Below are 9,134 nucleotides of genomic sequence, written 5' to 3' on the forward strand. Positions count from 1 at the left end.
CAACTGATTCTGAGATCGAGCAAGCAGAGCTGTGGGAACAATTCAAGCAAAATCTTCCAAAGGTAATATATTCTCTCTGTTTAATGGTTTATAAAATATGTTCTGATCATGAGTGAAAATTTCTATATTTTTTTTTTCTTGAGGAGAAAGGCAAAGACATCTCAGTCGATAAACCTCCCCACACACGTTGTACAAAACCGGAACACGAATTGATTCTGGATCTGGAGATAGAATTGAAGTGCATGCATTGCAGATTCGTGGAGAGAGAAATTCAAAACATGGACACATCTGAAGGGGTAAGTAATTAGTCATTTCTTTGGTTATGACAAATCTAAAATAAGTTGAAATCTATATGACTGGAAAATAATCAGTTGATATTGTTTTGTTTTTAATTGTAGACATAACTTATGATTAAGTAATAATATTGAGTACAAATTTAGGCTATATGATTTTTAAACATAAATGAGATTTTCTACGTTTCTGTTCGAAGGGAGAGATGAAGAAGATAAAGAAGAAGAGGTCTGGAATGTCATCAAAATTCAAATGAAGCCTATTTTTGTTTTTTTTTTGAACAATTCATATATGTAATCTTCTATTTTTTTTCCTAAGAACCTTGATATTTATGGTAATTTGATAATTTATATTTGGAGAAATTATTTATGGTTGGTTTAAAATTTTAATAAGAGAATTTGACGATAACTTGATGATATATAACATGCCAACATTTTAGTAATCCACACATAATGTTCGAATATCGCAGTATATGAGTAAAAATCAATCTGTAGAAACTCTATAAATTAATAAACTCGATTAATTAATAAATTTCTTTGGTCCCATATTTATGTTTTGGTTCAATTAATTTCTTTATAAATTAATATCTCTCTCTAAAATATAAGAGTCCTAATGTTATTAATTTAGAGGATAGAGTTTTTACTGTATATTTTCAATAACGCATCAACGAGAGTAGCAATTATTCCGATATTCCTCTCTCTCATACGGCCGCGTTTATTCGATGTGACTACTCACTTCCTCTCACTTCCTCCATTTTCTATTATTTAAGTTCGCAAAGAAGTTTCGAAATCCATTCTACTTCTTCATTACTTTCCCAAATCCATCACTTTTTCCTTCCTCCTCCCTCTTAGGGTTTCTCTCAGATTTTCTTTTATATTACAAAATCCATCATTTTCTCTTAGGGTTTCAACTTTCACAAAACTCGGCCTCGACCACTTTCATATATAAATCCGTGGCAGAGTACTCCTACCTACTAGCCCTACCAGACGAACTACTGGAAAAGATTATAGCGAAGTCGGCTAACACAATTGGTGACCTTATACGGATTCACTCGATTTGTCATAGGTTCAACGGCTGCACCAGAGGCCCTGGCTTCTACGCTGAAGTGGATCCCTTTAATATGGGTCATCCAGAGGATCAAGATGTCCATCTCATCATCAATGTCTTCAGAGAGTTCTATGATGCACGAAATCCAGGCATGATTTCATGTGAAGTATGCAACTTTTTTTTCGTCGAAAAGATTTTGGAGGGATTCTACTGATCAAGGAAGCGGCGGATAGAGGGTACACGCGTGCATTAAATGTCATACGGGATGTTCATGAAACTTGTTATGGAACATCCCGAGGGTGATGAGTACCTCAACAAACTAAGCCGGGAAACAATAAGGAAGTGCACTCGCGACCTCGTTGAAGAAGTATATCTTGGTTGGCCAATGGGATTGCCAGAGATATTCAATGAAGGCCACCGTCGCTTTTTACCGCGCCTCAATACTCTTATCCACTGTGCGTGTGGTACAGTTAACCGATGGGAGCGTTGGTGGAATGATGAGTATAAACCAGGGAACATCTGCGACTACTGCTTCTTAACTCGCGAATGCGGAAGGTTCTTCTTATATGTGTACCAGGTAGTTAGGGTTTTTCCTGATATGGGAGACTGGTGAATGTGTCTGATGTTTTCTTTCTTATGTTTTTTGTTTTTTGTACTTTCTTATGTTCTGGATTCCGTATGTGCACATTTCGTAATGTTTAGTACTCCCTTATGTTGTGTACAAACATTATTCTAATAATTTTAACTTGAACTGTTTAGGCCTAGTATTCCACATATATAAGTGGTTACACCAAATAATACTAAGATGGTTACACCTAATAATACTAGGTTATACCATTTATATGTGGTTTCACCAATAATACAAAGTTTTCCCAATATTTGGTTTTCAATCGAAAATCAATAATAGAAATAGAAGTACAAACCCTAATTCAGTTTAATCCAAATACAAATACATATATCAAATGTCATAGGAGATTTAACGTCTCTGCCTTGTGTTTGGCTCTAGCTTTGATTGCTCTTGTTTCCGTTTACCTGCACCCACTTCTGCGTTCACAATGTCAGCACCGTCTGGTTCTACTTACACATACCAAGTAATACAACATAGTGTTACCACGAAATATTAAGTATTACCAAAACCATGGATATTACTCTTCAAACTTCAATACCTCTTTACTTCTAAGCAGGTACGGAGATCGGGCTACAAACTGCTCCGCCTCTTTCAGCTCCGCCTCATTCATCTCCGGCTCTTTCTGCTCCGGCTCTTTCTGCTCCGCCTCTTTCTGCTCTGCCTCCTTCTGCTCCGCCTCCTTCTGCTCCGCCTCCTTCTGCTCCGCTTCCTTCTGCTCCACTTCCTTCTGCTCCGGCTCCTACTGCTTCTTCTTCGGCTTCTGCTTCGGCTGTTTTTCTTCGACTGTTTCTGCTTCCTCGCTTTCTCAGTTTTCACCAGACTTTCAAGTTTCTCTCCAGCTTGATCATGTTCATGTTCTAAATAATTTTGAAAAACTTCTCCTCCCTCATCTCCTGGCCCTTCCCTTTCTTTTCTTTTCTCTTTTACATATTGTTCTACAGAGCAGAGTCTTGTATGAAAGCCATCCATTCGGGCACTGATTCGGAGAAACTGAGCGTCCATACTCTTCTGCAAGCTCTGAAGCTGTTCCACAAATCCAAGAGGCGCCACCTTCTCCGTCTCCACATTATTCTTAGCCGCTGCAGGATGGTTTACCCACTCCTTATTATCTCGGGCATCAACATCGATCTTGCATATCTCTTTCCAGAATATCGGCTTCTTTTCCTCAACTAAACGCCTCATCCAATTTTCAGGAACGATATCACCAATATCTTCCTCTTCATTCCTCTCCATGACTCCAGCAAGCATAATTACCTCATCCTCAGATGGTTGCAATATAGTCTCGATGACCCTAGTGTTACCCAGTGTTTCATAGAGTTCCGACAAAGGGAAACCTTTTAGGGTGAATGGTTGGAACTTCTGCCTGCACATCCGGGGACAATCCCTCCCTGCTCCTCTAACATCTTCTCTGTATTTGTTCTTCAGACATGGGATGGCCTCAAAGGCTAGCAACTACACATAAACCCAACAATTTACACTTACGCTCATAGTATTACATAGTTACAAATTCTTTATAATGTGACATACCTCCAAGGGAGTAACAAAGCTTGAAAATGTCCAGGCATCTGTTCCGACGATCCCATTGAAATGCCTCATTGTGTGCTCAATCTCCTTCATATTTACATCGAATGAATACCTACCCCAAAGAAACCTTTTACAAGTCTCGAGATCATCCACAATCCTCAGGAATAAGGGGTCAACAGATGGTGCTCCCTTACCGGTTTTCATTTTCCCACTAATTCTAGAGGATAAGAAGTAGACGACACACATCTTCAACCGATCAGGATTAACTAGTCTTCGCATCGACTCTAGCTTTTTCTCAACAGCAGCAAGGGAGGAGACGGTTTCCTGAAAATATCTATTCTTAAACGATGAACTTCTTATGCTCTCATAGTCCTCTGGGTACGGAAGACAGTTTAATCCACACAAAATGGCATGCTCTCTAACGGAATAGCGAATTGGTACGCCATTCACTACAAACCAAGCTTCCCTCTTCTTATTTGTGTTTGCTGTCCGAAGAAGAAGCAACCACATTCCCATCATCTTGTGTGTTGTGTCCTCATGCATGGCCCTATGCATATGGCAAAAGTGCTTGAACTGTGGGTGTTCTGTTAACCATAACAGCTCATAGGGTTCAAGGTCTAGGGACTCCAATTTCGCAGCAGCTTTGTGGATATAACATCTTGTTCCCAGCTTTATTGCATTATGATACTGACTAGGCTCGAAGAACAATCTCACGGGTGGCAATGGCTGGTTCTCCTCCTCCTCAGCCTCAACCTCAGTTCCCCTCCACAACACTATCTGATTATTACCCCTCTCTGATTCGACAACTCCTTCTACAATTTTCTCCTGCGACGATTCGGAATCTGAGTACAGTTCTGGTCTAGCATATCTAATCACTCTTTCGTTGCCTAAATCCATGACTCCTATTTTGTAATTGCCAACCGAATAGAGAACATATAAATCGAATTTTGGATTCTACACAAAACCGAGTTGAAATCTACAAAGTAATCTAGATAGAAATTAGAAATCAGAGGACGAAGACGAACGAACCTGATTTAGCGAGGCGTTGATTCAAGACAGGCATCAGCAAATCACTCGTAGTTGTCCCAGAGAATAATAGGCGAAGACGACGACGAGAGGATGATTTCGAAATTTGAATTTTTATTTCTCAGACTTACCACAATTTTGATCCTAAACCCGATTTTTTCGGATTCAACCCGATATCACAGATTGAGTATGAATTTTCGTGGTTGAGTTAGTAAATATGAAACTTTAGTAAGGATCTGCCAGTATTTGACCGATTTTTTCATTTTTTCTTACTTTAAAATAAATCGAAAACAAATTAAATATTATGAGGAAAAGATTTGAGAATTTTTATAATGCGGAAAGAATACGCGAGATTATTCCTCAATATCTTAGGCACACAATCCATTAACTCTATTGCCTATTATGTAATAGTTTGTATAATAATGCAGAAGACGGCTCAAGTTATTTAGTGTTTTTTGGTAAATATATTTTTTCTAGAAATGTGAAATTGATCGATGAGTAAAGAAATTATATCTACAACCAAAGAATCAGTAATTGAATAAAAAGAACGAACGAAAAATGTTACCAAAAAAAAAAAGAACGAACGAAAGGCTTGAGACTTAGCCGAGACAAACAGCATTCCAAATTTCCTACGAGTGAGAAGGCTCCCTATTTGGTGGATTTCTTTTTGGGCAAAGGTGGATTCATATTTATTTAAATGGTCAATTTTTGTTGTTGTTGGAAAGTCCAAAATTCTCAGATTCGTCTCTGTCTACAACCACTATGTAATTATTAAAATACATATTTAGCAAAATCAAATATACAAAACTCACATAATTGGAGTACGTTCACAATTATACATTATTCGATAAGTTTAAGTTGTAAATAAATAGGTTTATTCTGATATATATTTAAATTTTTATTTTTTACATCACAATTCCAATTTGATCATAGCTCTTTGTATTGTAGATTTTCACGTATAACTGTTTTAGCACTTCAGTTATATTTGTAATCTTTTTTTCGTCTCTCTCTAAAGACGACGACTTTCACAAACAAAACAACTTTCCTGTTTTCTGTTCGTTTCCGGCTTCACCAGCATCGGTTAGCCTTTTCTTTTCTCTTAATTTTTCAGATTTTTTTTTCTTCCATAGTTTTAGGTAATTAATAATGAGAAATCAAAAATTCCAAATCAACACCTTGTGGAATTCGCTGTTTTCAATTTTTTTTTCTCCGCTCTTGATACTGGCACTATTTATAGTTTGGGTGGCATCCAGATTTCATCATGCTACAAGAGATATATGGTTGTGCGAGCGGCAATTGTTCTCTCTGTTCATTGCCACCAGATGTATTGTCATCAAATGATAGTTATTCTCAAAATAATACCCTGACCACAAGTCCACAACCCAAGCGTATTTGTGTTGGCTTCAGTCCGTCTTGTCGTATTATATCCGCACACGAGGTTACTTCAGTTAATTTGTCTAGGTGGAGCTCGGAGATTCTTGATTAAATAGAGGTGATCTCGAGGTGTTTGTTTCGAGGTTGTTTGGACGAGGTAAATTAAGCGATGTTAGCTTGCGAGGTAAGAATTTGATTATAAGTCTAGAGTATTCTTGTCCTTGTTTCAGATTACGGATCCCGTAATAAATGAAGTTACAGGGCTATTTATAGTGTTTAAATTAGGTTACATCTCGGTCAGAGTAGCTTGGGCGGCCGGGCAGATAGACCTGACCGACCGTCTATCGGAGCGTCGTGGTGGCGAGCTGCTTCATCCATGTCGACGTGGCGAGCTGTCCCATCCACGAGGAGGTGGCGAGCTGCTCCTTAGATACAAAAAGGTTACCTATTTGAACGACCTCGTTTTACTCTTCGCACACGGGCTTGTTGATCCTATTGGGCTTTCACTTCGTTAATGGGCCTGAACGAAATTACAAAAAGGGGGCTATGCTCAGCCCACCTACAACAATTGTCCCCCCCAGTCCGTTGATGGAGATGTTACTTCGATATTCAACGCGTCGAGGTGGATAAATTTCGTCCCTTTGGGTTTCGACATCGATGCGGAATCTTCGGGGTCGAGGTGATACTTCGGGGAATGAGGAGTTGCAAATGGCCAACGGCTGTCTTAGGTAATTAAGAGTCGCGAATGGAAGCGTGATTCTCGGGAAGCGATGAGTCGCAAAAAGCAACGGTCGACTTAGGTAACGAGGAGTCGCGAGTGGAAGCGCGTGGAAACCGTATCCAAATAAGATACTGGGAAGCGTCCGGATCATCATTACTTTTCTCGGTAACCGCCACTTTTCTCACTTATATATTCTGCTCTCCTTCTCTTCTTCTCATTTTCTTCTCCGCTTACAAAAGGTAATCTTGCTCTTTCTTCTCTCTAGAATTTTTCTCTCTCTTGGATTTGTTCTCTTTCGGCGTGGCTTTTCCGTTTATGGCGAACTTTTTATTGTTATTCGTCGTTGAGTGATGACTTTGGGGGGTCAGCGTATCGAGTCGAGCTTAGAATCTGGCTCTAGATCTGATAGGGAGTCTTCCGAGAGTGCGAGCTCTTCTCCTGAAATATCCTCGAGGTCCGATACTCAGTCGGATCGAGAACAGTCTCCATCTGCGGATTTAGTGGATCGAGTCCGCTCTGAAGGGGCGTCTCCGCGAGGTGAAACGGACCTTCGGATAGTTCCCTTCGAGGAGGATCGACGTGATGGGGAGGCTTCAGAGCATGTCGAGGACGAGGTCGACGAAGGGGGGGAGGAAGAAAATGGGCAGGGAGATGGGGGAGAACAAGTTGAGGAAGTCAGACATCGACGGAAGGGCTCCAAACGCAAGGGAGCTATCAAAAATCAACTAGTTGACATTCCGTCTCAGATGACGGCTCAACGCCTCGAGGAATTTCAGCTTCGATACGGCTTTCGAGGCGAGCTGATGGCGCCGGGACCTGAAGATCGACCGTGGTGTGCTCCAGAAGGTTGGGTCACGCTCTACGAGGCGTGGTTCAGCCTTTGTCACCTCTGGGTGCCTCTTCCGAGGCTGCTGACAGATTATGTAGATCGTCGAGGCATTGCGTTCTCGCAAATTCTCCCTGCGGGAATTTGATTTATGGTCGCGGCTCTGCTATTTGGGAGCGAGGCTGGGGTCAATGTCGATTGGCGTTTCTTCGAAGAGATGACCAATGTCCAAAAGAACAATTCGATCCCGGGGACGTACACAATAAAAGCAAGGAAGGATTGCTCTTTAGTCTACCCTGTCAACAGGACGCCGAGTTGGGAGGCGTCCTTCTTTTTTGCGAAGGTGGATGAGACGCTGGTTGTCGACACCTCCAGGAATTTTAGGAACGAGTGGAGCGACAGCATCGGTAGATCGCTAGTCTGGTCGTGTCTCAAGTCTTTCCTTATCTCTTATTAATGTGTTTTCGTCTTTTGCAGATCGCAAAGTTCAGCTCGGAGCTTTCCCGGAGAACTTCCACGAGAACATCCAGAAGATCAGAGCAATCGGGATTCAACACTGGCCTGACATCCATCGCCGAAGAGTCGAGGCTGCCATTACCCGTATTACGAACGGTAAATTCGATGTCTTCAGAATTTTTTGATTTACGTCGTTTAACATATTGGTTTGTTACAGCTAGCTGGAGGAGGGAAAACCAATTAAGGGAGAGAGCGATCGCGATGTCTCCGATTCAAGTGAACGCGCCTAGTCTTGCTGCGAGGCTCAGGGCCAATCGCAGTAGTGGGGGGAATAAAAGTCGGGAATCTCCCGCTCAGTCAGATCGTCCGACTCAAGCGACGGCACCTCAAATTGTCAACGAGGTCGAGGCTCGTCGAGACAGTGATCTCGTTGTGGATCGCGCCCAAACGGTTGAGCCTGAGGCGGAGGCTCAAAAGGAAGGTCAGGCAGTTGCCGAGGGGCCTGATGAAACTGCGAGGCGAGCTAAGAAGGAGGCGAAGAAGCTAAAGAGAAAAGAGAAGAAGAAAAAGGAGGGATCAAGGAAGAGAACCTCCGGCGAGGTGGTTGCAGGTGGTGATCGCGAGGAGCCGGGAAAGAGGTCGAAGGTTGATTCCACTGGCGACGGTAGGGCTCCGGAGATCGATTGGAGCTTCAAGTTTGATTACCCCGAGTCCGGGGTGCCCCTTGTCAACAATGCTGACAAATGCGCCGAGCTCTTCGGATTGATAAAGGGATCTACCTCCGAGGTTCCCGCCGCTGATGACGCGGTCTTCAAAGACATGGCGGGCTACGCCTTCAAGGTATGTTGTGAACTTTGTTTCATATTTCTGGCTCAAGTTTTACCTCTGCTTCGATCTCAATCTGATTTAAGTTTTATCAGTTTATCGCGAGCTGCAACCGCGCACGGGGTCGATATCATCGAACGATTCGAGCTGCTGCAACGAAGCTTCGTAATGCTCAGTCCGCTGGGCAGAGAGCCGTGGAAGAGCGTGACGCTGCGATTGCTCGGCGAAAGTCAGCTGAGGAGAAGTGGCAGGTCGAAAAAAGACGCGCCGAGCAATTGGAAGAAGGCGTGAAGACGCTGACTGACAAGATCGAAGAGCTGAAAGTGGAGAATCAGGATCTGATCAGCAACCTGCAAACGGTCAATGAAGCGAAGCTCCAGGCTGAGAAAGTGGTCGCGTCTGAAGTGGCTCGCGTC

General features: G+C 42.2%; 2 protein-coding genes across 2 annotated transcripts in view; one reads left to right on the forward strand and one right to left on the reverse strand.

The window, feature by feature from the left end:
• Positions 1-2,568: 2,568 nt before the first annotated feature.
• Positions 2,569-4,387, reverse strand: LOC112087455 (uncharacterized protein At3g43530-like). Its single transcript, XM_024157377.1, has 3 exons — positions 3,494-4,387; positions 2,894-3,418; positions 2,569-2,766 (listed from the first exon to the last, which is right to left on the reverse strand). Exons 1-3 carry the CDS (start codon positions 4,385-4,387, stop codon positions 2,569-2,571), a joined length of 1,617 nt encoding a protein of 538 aa, XP_024013145.1.
• Positions 4,388-7,588: 3,201 nt separating this feature from the next.
• The window catches only part of LOC112087457 (meiosis-specific protein ASY2-like), a 1,948-nt gene continuing 402 nt past the window's right edge, over positions 7,589-9,134 (forward strand). Inside the window, exons 1-4 of the mRNA XM_024157378.1 lie at positions 7,589-7,844; positions 7,915-8,049; positions 8,111-8,733; positions 8,814-9,131. Coding sequence (XP_024013146.1) covers positions 7,589-7,844; positions 7,915-8,049; positions 8,111-8,733; positions 8,814-9,131 — 1,332 coding nt within the window. The remainder of the gene's footprint in view (positions 7,845-7,914; positions 8,050-8,110; positions 8,734-8,813; positions 9,132-9,134) is intronic.

This window comes from Eutrema salsugineum, unplaced genomic scaffold (genome assembly GCF_000478725.1).
Source record: "Eutrema salsugineum unplaced genomic scaffold, Eutsalg1_0 scaffold_17, whole genome shotgun sequence".
Lineage (NCBI taxonomy): Eukaryota > Viridiplantae > Streptophyta > Magnoliopsida > Brassicales > Brassicaceae > Eutrema > Eutrema salsugineum.